At 44.6% G+C, this 15955-nt stretch overlaps 1 protein-coding gene across 1 annotated transcript; it reads right to left on the bottom strand.

Moving 5' to 3' along the window:
* Positions 1-371: 371 nt before the first annotated feature.
* On the bottom strand, positions 372-13997 carry LOC126355428 (cuticle protein 19.8-like). Its single transcript, XM_050005735.1, has 2 exons — positions 13921-13997; positions 372-1359 (listed from the first exon to the last, which is right to left on the bottom strand). The coding sequence occupies exons 1-2, from the start codon at positions 13933-13935 to the stop codon at positions 526-528; spliced, it is 849 nt and encodes a 282-aa protein (XP_049861692.1). The 5' UTR covers positions 13936-13997; the 3' UTR covers positions 372-525.
* Between the last annotated feature and the right edge of the window lie 1958 nt (positions 13998-15955).

Here is a 15955-nt window from a genome sequence, read left to right as displayed (position 1 = left end):
ATGTTTCTATTTGTTTTTATGTCTTGTAGTTGTCGCGAAGTCATCTTCTGAAACACTGGAGGTACATACGAATAACCCTGTATAAACACTTAACTCGTCCACCTGCGTAGCGCAGCGGTAGCCTTACAGTGTATCACATGAAGGGGTCACCAGGTTCGATTCCCAGCAGAGGACTGGGTGTTGTGTGCCCATCATCATTTTCATCATCGTTGACACGCAAGTCGCCGAAGTGGCGTGAACTAAAAGAACTTGCAATACTGCGGCCGAACCCCGCAGGGGATACCCCGGCCATTAAATGCCATATGATCATTTCATTTATTTCAACACTTAAGTCAGAAGGAAGGATCGATGCAGAAATAACGAAACTGTGATTGTGTTTGCGAAAATAAATTTAATCTGCCTAACTTTGTACAGAGTAAGTCGGCGGCTAGAATGTCGCCAGGAGTATTATGATGCCTGGTCCGTTGTAGGTATGGTGAGCCGTGGCGATCGCGGGACTAGCAGCAGAGTGGCGGTGGTGGGGGCTCAGCCGAAGATGCGGGCTTTGGCCTGCAGGTGGGCAATGGCGTCGGCGGCGCGCGCGGCGGCCACCTCGGGTGTGTACTCGGGCACGCCCTTGTCGTTGATGACGATGTTGGCCTCAGCGGGGGCGGCGGCGATGGCGACGGGGGCGGCGGCGCCCACCGAGTAGCTGATGGCGGGGCCGGCAGCCACGGCGTGGTAGCCGTAGCTGATGGGCGCCAGGTGGCCGAAGGGGGCGGCGGCCACCGTCGAGTAGGCGAACGACTTGGCCGGGTTGACGGCCACCACGGCGGGGGCGGAGTAGGCGACGGTGGCGGCCGGCGCGGCGGGGATGACGGCGGGGGCGGCGGGCACGGCCACGGGGGCGGGCTCGGGCTCCTCGGGGGCGGCGGCGGCGCGCGCGGCGGCGTCGGCCACGGCGGCGGCGTGGGCGGCCTTAGCCTCGGCCACCTCGGGGGTGTCTTCGACGGGCTTGGGGGCCTCGAGGGCGGGGGCCTCGGGGGCGGCGGGGGCGACGGGCAGGTTGGAGGCGGCGACGCGGAAGCCGTTGACGGCGTCGGCCGTGTAGCGCACGCTCTGCAGCTCGCCCTTCTCGTCCACGTACGAGTAGCCGCCGGCGACGGAGCCGTCGAAGGCGCGCGCCTCCGACTTGGCGGAGAGGCCGCCGTGGTAGCCGTAGCTGTACTGGCCCAGCTCGTCCTGCGCGTGGTACTGCGACGTCAGCGCGACGGGGGCGGCGGCGTAGGCGATGGGGGCGTGGATGGCCGAGTAGGGCAGGGCGCCGTGCAGGAAGCCGGGCCTCGCCACCGCCACGGCCACCAGGGCGCTGAGTACAACCTGCGACCGGAGAACGAACACACGTACCGACTGGACAACTTGAGGCTGAACGTTTACACAAAACAGTCTGGAAATCCGCCGCGTTAGGGACTTATGGGGAGTGGGGTGCACCATTACCGATCATGGACAAGCACCGAACTTGACTTTAGGATAGGATTGGTTGTACGACTTAGATTAGTTACTATTTCTAGGAACCTGCAGTGACTAACATCTTGGCCATCCCAGTGCAAGGCTCTATAAGTAGGTTTATACATTTGACTGACACGTATGTAACGCTGTAGGCATTAGTAACTAGTTAATTAAGTAAGTCACATACAATCAAAATCAACTAACTTTGCCCATTGCAGTTATCCCATAGCTCACTTTACTAACTAGTTACTTAAATATAACTCAGGCTTTAGCTGCAATTGTAACCATTGTATCATCATATGGACCCACTAATCATATAAGGTAGTGGGTTAAAATTGTACAATTATTAAGATTTGGAAATAAAGATTTTTTTTAAAAAAGCAGGTAAACACTGTCTTACAGTCCGACAGTGTTCGGAGGATTGTGTTGAAACGGTAGCATTCTTCAATTTAGTTTGTTCAGTGTGTAACTTGTCGACCGGTGAGTGCGTTGTTGCACATGAGTACGTAGAAAGGTGGCTAGGATTTAGATACAGTCGATAATAAGATCACAAGTGAAGCTCTGATTGGGCAAAAATGGGGAAAGAAATCTAGTAATGATATGTTTTCTGCTGTTCAGCCGAGCTGTTTATGCCAGCTTTACGCCCACCATTTCTAGATGATGATGATGGCGTGTGACGAGGGCCTCCCGTCGGGTATACTGCTCGCCAGGTGCAAGTCTTTCGAGTTGACGCCACTTCGGCGACTTGCGCGTCAATGAGGATGAAATGACGATGATTAGGACAACACAACATCCAGTCCCTGAGCGGAGAAAATCTCCGACCCAGCCGGGAATCGAACCCGGGCCCTTAGGATTGACAGTCTGACGCGCTGACCACTCAGCTACCGGAGACGGACGACCCTTTCTAGAACTGACCCACAGGTATTCTTCATGTGCTTCAAATTGTTCAAATGCCTCTGGGCACTATGGGACTCAACTTCTGAGGTATCAGTCTCCTAGAACTCAGAACTACTTAAACCTAACTAAGCTAAGGACATCACATACATCGATGCCCGAGGCAGGATTAGAAGCTGCGACCGTAGCGGTCGAACGGTACTACGAGCTTTATTGTTATCTGCACTCACTGAGTGGACATTTGTTAGAAACAATGTGAATAAGGACAGGATCATCAACTCGGCTGAAAACCAGAAAGCAGACCACTAAAAAGTATCGCCGATAAAACCTGAACTGTCAAAATAAATCGACTGTTATCTCATGACAATAACTACCCTACATTTTGGTTGGTGAGTTAGGGAAACCATAGAAAAGTTAAATTTGCATGTGACGTGGATTGGAATCCTGCTCCTCTCAAGTAAGAGCTCAGTGGTGTAATCACTGCGCCACCAAGCTCCCTAGATGACAATGGATCAAAAGAACGGAGAGGGTGAAGCTCAGTTCCAACAAGTAATGTGTTCGCCATTGGAGCACCCGAGAGAAAGATACTCCTCTGAATAATCAATGATTACTGTCATATGCTCTCGTAATGTGAGATACTACGCAGGGGTTGGAGAGCTAACCTGCCATACTGACATACAGTATAGCGATTACAAACTATACATCATCACTTCTCATTTATCAGTCCAAATACTGGCAACTGACTGAAACAGACGACCACCAGGTCAGTCATCACCTAACTAGTTAACGTAGACACGGAATCCGTGCTTGAAAGTCATAGAAAACGTGAGTTCCCAAAAGCTTTCCTTCCATTTTAGGGTTTCCCTGGGGCTTCTCAACACAAACCACTTATCGAAACTCTAACTGTAAACTCGCGATTTTTATGTCAGTTCGCCGGAAGAGTGAAGAAAATAAGACGAGTGCTGCCTGCAGCGTTGAATATTTTTAGTGCAGTCTGTGAGGATCTCTGTGAACCTCTCGTACTAGTCAAACACGTCCCTTGACGAACCGTGCCGCTGTTATTGAAATCTTTTCTGTCTCTTTTTGTTACTTCGCTTGGTAAGACGAGAAACTATCAAGAATTGTATAACTGCATAGCCACCCGAGGCCAGAGTCAGTTAAGATGAAGGTTTTGTGGTGTGGTTGATAATGGAACCAAAATTGGATAAAAATCAGAACACGTTCATAGGTTTCGTCGATCTCGAAAAAGCGTTCAGCGTTCGAGAATGTCAAATGGTGCAACTGTTCGAAAGTCTGAGAAACATAGGGGTACACCATAGTGGAAGCCGAGTAATATCTAATATGTACAAGAACCAGGTGGTAACAATAAGACTGGAAGACCCAGAATGATGTTCTCGGATTAAAAAGGGTGTAAGACAGGGATGCAGTCTTTTGTTCCTTCTGTTCAATCTATATATGGAAGAAGAAATGACACAAATAAAAGAACGGTTCAAGAGTAGAATAAAAATTCAAAGTGAAAGGATATCAATGACAAAATTCGCTGATGATATTGCTATCCTCAATGGACGCGAGAAAGAATTACAGAATCTGCTGAGTGGAATGAACAGTCTAATGAGTGCGAAAATGAAAGACGGAAGTGATGAGACGTAGCAGAAATGAGAACATCAGAATTGGTGGTCCCGAAGTGGACAAAGTTAAGGCAAGCTGCTACCTAGGCAGAAAAATAACCAATGACGGAAGGAGCAAGAAGAACACCAAAAACAAACTAGCACTGGCAAAAAGGGCATTCCTGTCCAATAAAAGTCTAGTATTATCAAACGCAGGCCTTAATTTGGGAAAGAAGTTTCTGAAAATGTACGTTTTCAACCCGGCTTTGTATAGTAGCAAAAGATGGACTATGGGATGACCGGAACAGAAGAGAATCGAAGCATTTGAGACGGGGTGATACAGATGACTGTTGGAAATTAAGTGGACTGATAAGGTAAAGAATGAGGAGCTTCTCTGCAGAATCAGTGAGGAAAGGAATACACGGACAACACAGACAAGAAGAATGGACAGGATGATAGGACATCTCTGAAGTCAAGGATTATCCTCGTTCGTACTAGAAGGAGTTGTAGCAGGTAACAACTGCATGGGAAACAGAGACAAGAATATGTCCAACAAATAATGGAGGGCGCAGGTTGTAATTGGTACTCTGAGATGAAAAGGTTAGTACAGGACAGGAGACTGATGTTTCACAAAATGTTTTAAAAAAATCGCTTTCCTAACGGTGCTGAATCGGGCATCTGCCTTCAAGATTTACGTGCTCATTACACATTGTCTCTAAAGACAGATACTCGTGCATTCTTAAAAGATGAGACATTACAATCGCTGTTCTTTTCGTCTCATTACGCGCGTTATGCTACATTTTTTTTTAACGTTTAAAGTCTGTCAACCGTCTTTGAACCAAGATCTGATCACGTGCGAGTCTCTGTGCACTTAGAAACGACAATGCCACTAAAGCAGATTTATGGAACATGGTTTTCAGAAACTCCTTCACCAAAGAAGACGAAGTAAATATTCCCGAATTCCAATCAAGAACAACTGCGAAAATTAGAAACATAGAAGTAGATATGCTCGGTGTAGCAAAGTAGCTTAAATCACTTAATAAAGTCAAGGCCGCCGGTCCAAACTGTATACCAGTCAGGTTCGTTTCAAGGTATGCTGATGCAATAGCTCCATAATTAGCAGTTATATACAACCGTACTTAAAGGCTGGCAAACTGCTCAAGTAACACCAATACCCTAAAAGGGGAATAGGAGTAATCCGTTGAATTACAGGCCCATATTACTAACGTCTATTTCCAATAGTGTTTTGGAACATTTTCTGTATTCGAACATTATGAAGGACCTCGAAGAAAACGATTTATTGACACTTAGTCAGCACCGATTCAGAAAATATCGTTCTTGCGAAACATAACTAGCTCTTTATATTCATGAAGTAATAAGTGCTATAGGCAGGAGATGTCAAATTGGGTCCATATTTTTAGATTTCCAGAAGCCTTACGACACCGTTCCTGACAAGCGTCTTCTAACCAAGTTGTGTGCCTTCGGAATATCGCCTCAGTTGTGCGATTGGATTCGTGATTTCCTGTCAGAAAGGTCACAGTACGTAGTAATAAACGGAAAGTTATGGAGTAGAACCAGAAGTTCCCCAATGAAGTGTTGTAGTGCCTCTATTGTTCCTGATCCATATTAACGACATAGGGGAAGATCTCAGTAGCCGTCTTGGATTGTTTGCAGATGATGCTGTCATTTACCGTCTTGTAAAGTCATCACATGACCAAAACGAATTGCAAAATGATTTAGTTAAGATATCTGTGTGGTGCTAAAAGTGGAAGTTGACCCTGAATAAAGAAAAGTGTGAAGTTATTCACATGGCTACTAAAAGAAATCAGCTAAATTTCGATTACTCGATAAGTCACACAAATCTGAAGGCTTTAAATTCAATTAAAAACTTAGGGATTACAATTACAAATACCCTAAATTGGAACGATCACAAATATAATGTTGTGGGTAGAGCAAACACTTAAAAGATGCAACAAATCTACTAAAGAGACTGCTCACACCACACTTGACCTCCCTATTCTGGAGTACTGCTGTGCGGTGTGGGATTCGCATCAAATGGGACTGACAGATGACATCGTAAAAGTGCAAAGAAGGGGATCTCGTTTTATACTATCGTTAAGTGTGGGAGATAGTGGCACAGACATGATCCGTGAATTGGAGTGGCAATCATTAAAACAGTTCTCTCCTCCGATTGCGAAAACATTGTGATGGCACCCACCTGCATAGGGAGAAATGATCATCAGAATAAAATAAGAGAAATCAGGGCTCGCACAGAAAAATTTAAGTGCTCGTTTTTCCCGCGTGCCGTTCGAGAGTGGATCCGTAGAGAGACAGCTTGAAGGTGGTTCATTGAACCCTCTGCCAGACACTTAATTGTGAATAACAGGGTAATCACGTAGATGTAGATGTTTAAAGACATCACATCAGTGCACATTTTGCAAAGGTCACTCGCAGGGTTGTCCCTTTTGAAATGTGCTGTGTGTGACGCGCGAATGTTTGGTGCAGCTTACGGCACTGCGTACACGCGATGTCTGAGCGGTCTGTTACTGACAGCTTTTTAGTGAACATGACTGTACATGGCGAGTTAACCGACTTTGGACGTGGAGTGGTAATCGCTGGAAAACGCATAGGTCATGGCGTACTGGAGACCACACAGTAATTCGGGATTCCAATGTCAGCAGTATCTGGGGTGGAGCTTTAGTATTCCACAGACAATGTTTCCACATTCATACTAATGTGGAATATACAGGATTTTTGTAATTCCTATTATAGGCTTCTACCCGTTCTACAAGGTACTTACTACGTGATGTTTGGACAAGGAACTCATGACGGGAAATGCACCGTTTGGATATAAAATAAGCTTGAAGATCGAATCTGTTTCAGATCTCTGGCTTCACGATGCACACACTAAAACGATAATAAGACGCTTTCGTCAGTCACTGTTGTAATTAAATAGATCACATGCCCTAACGGCTGCGAGAAACTGGTACGATCAGAACTAAAAGGGTTCACTTGAAATAAGACAGTCTCGATTGCAAAATCTTTTTTATTTACAGGAAATGACGCGATTAGCCCTTTTGGGGAATCATCAGCGGCGGTTTGGAATTGTATCGGAAGGTTCTGGAAGTCAAGAGACGCGATATCAGTCTGAGTTCTGCCATGTACAGCCTTTTGGATCTTAGGATGAACACAAGCGTTCCGTGCTTCCGGGAACCATTTTTATTCCTACATTGGAATTGTTCGCCCTTCGGGAAGAAAAGCTGGTTTTGGTTCTTGATTGTGCAACAAAATTGAAGAAAATTAAAAAGGCGAACCCTTAACTGCAAATTCAATACTATCTTTGAAATGTAAAAATAATTGAATTTTGGCAGAGTGGAGAAACACGCTTTAGGTGAGATATGGGATAACGCGAGTAAGGCGACAATGCCACTGTCCGCAAGGTAGCCTCGGACACCGCTGACGCCGCGACCTTGAAGCGGAGACGCAGGCGCTTCCGTAACACAGAATCGCGTTACGACTTCTCGGAGCTACCGGGACGCGAAGGGAGACGGCCGGCCACCCGAGCGGTCGCAGCCGCCCTGCTCCGTTACAGCGGGAGCGGCAGAAATAGCCCCGACCGCCCGGCAAAGGCGACGACACGCTCCAGCGAACCACGGCTGTCTGCAGGTCTGGGTCCCCGCTCCCTCCACCCACTTGTCTCCCTCCACCACACCGCACACCTCTTCTTTCGGTAGCTATCACGGTTTTTCTACATTGAGACAATTTTGAATCAGATACTAGTGTGAAACTTCCTGGCAGATTAAAACTGTGCGCCGGACCGAGACTCGAACTCGGGACCTTTGCCTTTCGCGGGCAAGTGCTCTACCGACTGAACTACCCAAGCACGGCTCACGCCCCGTCCTCACAGCTTTAATTTCGCCAGTACCTCGTCTCCTACCTTACAAACTTTAAAGCGCACACTCCGCTGTAGAGTGAAAATTTCATTCTAGATACTAGTGTGTTGGCAGCTTAGGCACGTTCTAGCACTATTGAATCTGCGTTATGTACTTCCGATTTTTTTAAACCTTCACCCAAGCATTTCAAGTACATCGGTATCCGTGGAAACCCATTGACGGGAAAACAAAGTACCATTTCTTTTAATAAAAGAACACCTTTCTGTTTTTTTTTACTATTTTATCTGTCAACTCTGCCCAACCAGCTGCATCAAAAAAAGTACAGATACAATTTTGGACTTGGGCTGGAGCGTACGTACAGAGGACGACAAAGTCTACATGTTTTCAAAAAGAACGAGTTTACCTTCTTACCCCTTTACATATAACACATTTTCGGTGTTTTCAGTAAATAAGTGAAAGCGAATACTGTGTTGATATCTTCACCAAGAACTGACTCCCTGAATTTATCCAGCTGATTTTGTGAACCGTCTCTAATGGCCGCTGTGAGAATACTCCGTAGCCTCTATCATGCTCTCTATTCCAGCGAGAAGAAGACTTCGTGTCATGGCTTCTCTGCGTTAACTGCAAGCTTGATCCGTCGTAGACTTCTTGCTCGTCACATGCCGATTGATGTCAATTGCTTAGAGCAGCCTTTGTGAAGTCAACTCTTGCAAAGTGTCTGCACATAGTTCTCATATTTCCTACTTCTGGAAAATGAAGAAGTTTTTGTTTCATAACGTAGAAGTAGTGAAATTAGCGCTGCACAGAAAGTACAATAAGTCTCTTAACACTGAACATCTAAATTTCTGTTTCATGAAGGAACCATTTTCAACCGCCCCTACTTCAGAAGCCCCTTACTTATGTTCAGAAGCTTTAATATTTTTATTTACCTGTTGTACCTATGACGCCTCAGAGGTAATTCAAATCTGGAAAATTTACTCTACTGTGTAAATTGCAAAACATTTTCTTCTTGTGAGTAAAGTTCCAAAAGCAAATTCATTAGTGTACTCAGGTTGAATTGCTACTCCTACGGATGATATACACTTTGGCAGTAGTTGCAGAGATTCACAGTTTTTTCCACGACTACTGTGGTATAACATACAAATAAGAATAATAGAGAAAACCTAACAATTTGTTCCCCATAAACCAATTTAGAAAACTCGATAAACCACATGAGGCTATCAAAAACACTACAGTCTTGTCTTCTCCATTCAGGAGTATCATTCGATTCCCCAATTGGCTGCCTCTATCAAGAATAACTTTGTCAGACGCTAAATGTGAATGAGTATTACACTGTCATAGAAAACTAACCATCTTCTAATGTTGTGACAGCGAACGTTACAGATGTTTTTGTTACTTGGATATTTATTGTAACTTTCTAAACTATGCTTACGAATACCAGCCGACTACCTTGTACCACGCAGAAGAACGCGTTCCACAACTGTAATAATAATCAAACTTTTCCTTAATGGACTGGCTGACCTGTCAGTACAATATTTATAATGGGCGAATTCCTCATCTAAAATACGTTCCAGAATGGCTGACGGCCATGACTCATGCAGCGATAAATTTCTTGAAAGATCCTCTGGCACGTCTGCAGTGGAGCTTAGCCCCACCTACAGAAAAACAACTAAATATGTGTTCAGACGTCCTTCACTGGAGCACCGACTACTGTAGTCAACCTTGCCTGGTTTTTAACCCGTGTATTGAGTGCAAGGATGTATTCAGATCTTCGCCCACGATTGCGTAACAAATACATTACGGTGTAGCTATCCATGATCTATATTAATGTGGGCGAATGCTGAATCGGGTATCTTGAGTGTCCCCAAATGAGTCTGCTATAGTGGACTTTTACACGGTTCCCTATTATCTCCTTTTCACAAAAAAGTCCTTTCCCGATATCCAGCCAAAAAATAATTTTCTTAGGTGAATAATACACATACGCGTTAATAAAGAAAAGTACAGATGGTTCCTGTAACTCAAAACGGTCGATTAATGATCACGAGCACAACCGGATCACCCAGTATTTCAAAATTTTACAGAGGGCGACAGAAAAAATAATGGTAATCTTGATGTGACGCAGCAAGACAGTATAAATTGCTAGTATAAATTATAGAAGTTGAGTATATGAAACAGTCAGAACATATTTGAATGCTACTGTATTTCAGAGTCCATGTTAAACTGTAGGATCTCTCTATAACGCCGGCCGCGGTGGTCTCGCGGTTCTAGGCGCGCAGTCCGGAAGGAACCGTGCGACTGCTACGGTCGCAGGTTCGAATCCTGCCTCGGGCATGGATGTGCGTGATGTCCTTAGGTTAGTTAGGTTTAAGTAGTTCTAAGTTCTAGGGGACAGATGACCACAGCAGTTGATTACCATAGTGCTCAGAGCCATTTGAACCATTTTTTGAACCTCGCTATAACTGGCTCTGCTAATCGGTTCAAACGTCCCAGCAAGACAACGGCATATCACGTCCAATAGGACAATGCCTACGAAATCACTATTATTTTCAAACCAACCTTCGATTTGCTGACAATGTTACCTTAAACTTAAAAGCTGAAGAATCTACTTAGTGCATACAGCTTGAATAAACTTGTATCCAGTAACCGACAAAGATAGCTTGGTTTCAATCGTCAGGCACCTGAGATCAATGTATGCCGGTTGTGAAGCTAGTTAGTAGTCAGCATCACCAAATAAACAGCACGTTGTCGTTATTTACTACACCACCTTACTGGGATTGATAACATCCATTTCTTGGAAAATAAAACTTCTCGAAAGAAAATGGTTTCATTTGCGATCCAGTGATAGCTCGTATATGGAATTACACTGGCCTCATTGTTACAAGACGTTCTTCTGTCATTACATCTGCCGTTGAATGCTAGGAACCTACGAAACTATTTTTCCCTACCGAACTTAAAGATCTTTCATAGGCTACGAAGAGTATATGGATATATAACATGTAAGCTCAGGTCATGAAACTCCTTTAGTGTTACACCTGACCATTATCTGCTAGAGTGTGATACTGGCGCCCCATTTAATCCTGATCTGTAGCGTAGCCCGATGTGTAGGTTATGCTGGAAAGTGATAATTTGGTGTGAGCTGGCGAATGCAACGAAAGTGAATGCAAAGGAGAAATTATGGTATAACACTGATCCATAGATGCACTTTGCCCTATTTACTGTACTTTACTTAGAGATTTTAAAAACTACTGGATAATTTGAAAAAACCTATATTAGAAAACGAACAAGTCCCCGACGAGTCTGTTGATACCTTTTCGAAAAATGGAGGGAGCTCACCCATCAGTTTATTATCTCCGAATCAAGTAAGCAGGAAGTTTTTCTTAATGAAACTACTAAGTTTGCTGCATTAATATACACACTGATTGTGAGGAGTACATAGACGCAAATCTGAGCAAAAGGAAGGCAGGTACTTCTTCCACAACTCTGTATCGTATGACACAACAACATTCGACACATCGTAGGACGAACGACACAATAAATCATATTTGGTAACTGCGCATGAAATTGTTATGTTAGTGCGGTAGAAAGAAATGCTAGAAGCCTATAGATCAGGTATACGTTTTTCGTCCGTGAACAAAGATTTCACATTAGGGGTCAGAACGCGAACTTAGCGATGTATTGCTGCTGTTAAAATGCCTCCTTTCATCTTGACAATATTTCCCCAGGTTTTACGAAACTTCTCGATGTGAATTAAAGTTTCAGCCAATTTCAGTTCTGGTGTCTGTCCAATCAGACGTTGTGCTCAGTCTGTAACGGACTTTGAATTCGAATGGAAGATGAACTGTAAACTATCCTGCTCTGTATCCTCCTTCAATAAAATATTGCATTGAATTGGGGAAGATGTTTCTGAAAAAGTAAACTCGGTTCATATGGCTCTGAGCACTATGGGACTTAACATCTGAGGTCATCAGTCCCCTAGAACGTAGAACCACTTAAACCTGACTAACCTAAGGACATCACACACATCCATGCCCGAGGCAGGATTCGAACGTGCGACCGTAGCAGCAGCGCGGTTCCGGACTGAAGCGCCTAGAACCGCTCGGCCACAGCGTCCGGCTCAAGTATATTCGGGGCACAGGTAGAGCACAAGAAACCGGGGAAAATTTTAAACTTGATGTGACAGAAATATAAATAATCGTAAATGTAAGGTAAATTATAAATGTACTGCTCGTAAACAGTCGACAGGTGCCATACTGAGATTCTTTTGGAAAATGTAAGTAATCCACGAAAGAGATGCCTTATCAAACACTCGTTCGACCGATTGTTGAGTATTATTCATCAGTCTGGGAGCGTTACCAAATTCGATTAATGGTAAAGATAGGGAGAGAAGAGTGGCGCCTTCCGTCAGTGATCGTGTAGTCGGTGCGAGGGCGTTACGGAGATGCTCAACAAACTCAAATGGTTCAAATGGCTCTGAGCACTGAGGGACTTAATTTCTGAGGTCATCAGTCTCCTAGAACTTAGAAGTACTTAAACTTATCTAACCTAAGGACATAACATATCCATGCCCGAGGCAGGATTGGAACCTGCGACCGTAGCAGCAGCGTGGTTCCGGACTGAAGCGCCTAGAACCCCTCCGCCACAACGGCCGGCTCAACAAACTCCAATGGCGGACACTCCAAGAGAGTCGTTGTGCATCAACGGAGTGTTTACTGATGAAATTTCGAGAACGTACGTTCTAAGAAGAGCCAGACAACACATACTTCCGCCCGAATACATCTCACGAAATGATCGTGGCCAGAATAGAGAAAACAGAGCTCAGGCCGAGCTGTAGAGACAGTCTTCCTCCACTCGGGTCTGTCCCCAATGGAACAGCAAAGTGAGGAAAAGATAGTTCAAATGGCTCTGAGCACTACGCAACTTAACGTCTGAGGTCATCAGTTGTCTAGAACTTAGATCTAATTAAACCTAACTAACCTAAGGACATCACACACATCCATGCCCGAGGCAGAATTCGAACCTACGACCGTAGCGGTCGCTCGGCTCCAGACTGTAGCGCCTAGAACCGCACGGTCACTCGGGCCTGCAGGGAAAAGATAGTGGTAGCATACACTCCATAAGGTGGCTTGAGGAGAGTAGACGTAGTTGTAGAAACATGTTTAAAATTAATGAGAAGTATCAAATGAAGAGGTTCTGAGCAATCATCATCAGAAGACTTTAGTGAGACCTTTTGAGGTAGTCAAGAATATTTACTTGGTACAGTGAAGGTCGTAGAATTGCAAAATTGTAGAGGCGGCAAAGATTGTATATGAAATTTGGAGTCCAATGAGTAAGTGGATCAGTACAAGAAATATAGAGCAGTAAGAACAGTTATTTGGTACAGTAGAGGACGTAGAATTACAAAATTGTAGAGGCAGCAAAGATTGTATATGAAATTCTGAGTGCTGTGGGTAAGTGAATCGCTACAAGATACGTAGAGTAGTAAGAGCAGTTCCTTGGTACAGTAAAGGTCGTAGAATTACAAAATAGTAGAGGCAGCAAAGATTGTATATGAAATTCTGAGTGCAGTGGGTAAGTGAATCAGTAAAATAAAAGATAGGTAGAGTAGCAGAAAATAACAGAAGCAGCAAAGATTGTATATGAAATTCTGAGTGCAGTGGGTAACTGAAGCAGTAAAATAAAAGATAGGTAGAGTAGCAGAAAATAGTAGAAGCAGCAAAGATTGTATATGAAATTCTGAGTGCAGTGGGTAAGTGAATCAGTAAAATAAAAGATAGGTAGAGTATCAGAAAATAGTAGAAGCAGCAAAGATTGTATCTGAAATTCTGAGTGCAGTGGCTAAGTGAATCAGTAAAATAAAAGATAGGTAGAGTAGCAGAATGGCATCGAACATCGATAAATACTAATGGATGTAAAAAATGATAGTGAGTCAGGCTCATTCTGTTACTGTGCTGATGATGAAATTTTGGAGCCGAAACATGTCCAAAGAGACATTGTGGTGTCAAGCCAAAGGCGCTGTCCAGCTGGAAGAGACGACTCACCAGGAGCTTGGCCATGTGTGAGGTGATGTGAGCGGCGCTGCTGAGACCGTCCCAGTACTCGCTGCTGCGGAAGAGTGCCGTCCCAGAGCCGGACCGCCCCTTTTATAGTCTGGGGCGGCGCCGGCGGGACGCGGGCTCGGGATGCGGCGGTCTGCAGGGCGGAGCGTGGAGCGCCGTCCCCACAGCCGCCGCCGCCGCCGCCGCCAAGGTCGCCGCCTCCGACCGCACACACCAACTTTTGGCATCAATTTCTCCGGATCGGCCCACTAGCCGCAGGCGGTGTCCTCCAGCTCGAGGATGGCCTCAACGGATTATAAACTGGCTGCATAAATATACTTTGATCGGTTTACCGTGCATAAACCTCGAGCTTCCGGGCTTCGTAATTCGATAAGCTGACCGTCACCAACCCGTGGCAGCACAAAGCCAAAGGACGGTGTAGCTTACTCTCCCTCTGAAGTCAGTGACCCTACGAGACATTGTCTCTTCCCAGAGCAAGCATCTCCTTTGTGGCACAAAGTCGCTCGCTATTGTAGTATGCGATATGATGCAATCGGCATGAAATTCGGGACTAGCGAGTTCAGGTCCATGTTGTGATGTAACAAAATAAAAATGATCTTGTTATTCACTGGAAAAGTTGGAATTTGACATTTCTCTTACTGTTTTATCAATCACAATTGGTGTAAGAATCATAGATTGACCACTGTCATAAAATATTGCATTATGAAATGTGAATAGTCTTTACTTGCAGTTTCGCGCAGTTTGAAGCAGTCACAGCTAGCGTGCTATTGATTAAGAAATAGCATTATCGTCTTTCTAATTACTTCATGATCGTAGATACGATCATACCCGGTCGTGAAGTTATTGTTATCATCATCATCATCATCAATTAAAACTAATTATGCCTTTCAGTGTTCAGTCTGGAGTCCCCCTTATAAAATTCCTCCATGATCCCCTACTCAGTGCTAACATTGGTGCCTCTTCTCAAGTTAAGCCTATTACTTCAAAATCATTCTTAACCGAATCTAGGTATCTTGTCCTTGGCCTACCCCGACTCCCCCTACCCTCTACTGCTGAACCCATGAGTCTAGGGGGAACCTTGCTTCTCCCATGCGTGTAACATGACCCCACCATCTAAGCCTGTTCGCCCTGACTGCTACATCTATAGAGTTCATTCCCAGTTTTTCTTTGATTTCCTCATTGTGGACACCCTCCTGCCATTGTTCCCACCTACTAGCACCTGCAATCATCCTAGCTACTTTCATATCCGTAACCTCAACCTTACTAATAAGGTAACCTGAATCCACCCAGCTTTCGGTCCCATACAACAATGTTGGTCGACAGATTGAACGGTGCACAGACAACTTAGTCTTGGTACTGACTTCCTTCTTGCAGAAGAGAGTAGATCGTAGCTGAGCGCTCACTGCATTGGCTTTGCTACACTTTGCTTCCAGTTCTTTCACTATGTTGCCATCCTGTGAGAATATGCATCCTAAGTACTTGAAACCGTCCACCTGTTCTAACTTTGTTCCTCCTATTGGGCACTCAATCCGTTTATATCTCTTTCCCACTGTCATTACTTTCGCTTTGGAGATGCTAATCTTCACACCATAGTCCTTACTTTTCTGATCTAGCTCTGAAATATTACTTTACAAACTTTCAATCGAATCTGCCATCACAACTAAGTCATCTGCATATGCGAGACTGCTTATTTTGTGTTCACATATCTTAATCTCACTCAGCCAGTCTGTTGTTTTCAACATATGATCCATAAATGGTATGAACAACAGCGGAGAAAGGTTGCAGCCTTGTCTTATCCCTGAAACTACTCTGAACCATGAACTCAATTAACCATCAACTTTAACTGCTGCCTGACTATCTATGTAATGACCTTTAACTGCTTGCAAAAGTTTGCCTCCTATTCCATAATCTCGTAGAACAGACAATACCTTCCTCCTAGGAACCCGGTCATATGCCTTTTCTAGATCTATAAAGAATAGATACAATTCCTTGTTCCACTCGTAACACTTCTCCATTA

The sequence above is a fragment of the Schistocerca gregaria genome, chromosome 3 (genome assembly GCF_023897955.1).
Source record: "Schistocerca gregaria isolate iqSchGreg1 chromosome 3, iqSchGreg1.2, whole genome shotgun sequence".
Classification (NCBI taxonomy): domain Eukaryota; kingdom Metazoa; phylum Arthropoda; class Insecta; order Orthoptera; family Acrididae; genus Schistocerca; species Schistocerca gregaria.
Note: the sequence above shows the minus strand (reverse complement) of the source record. Positions and strands in the feature narration are given on the sequence as shown.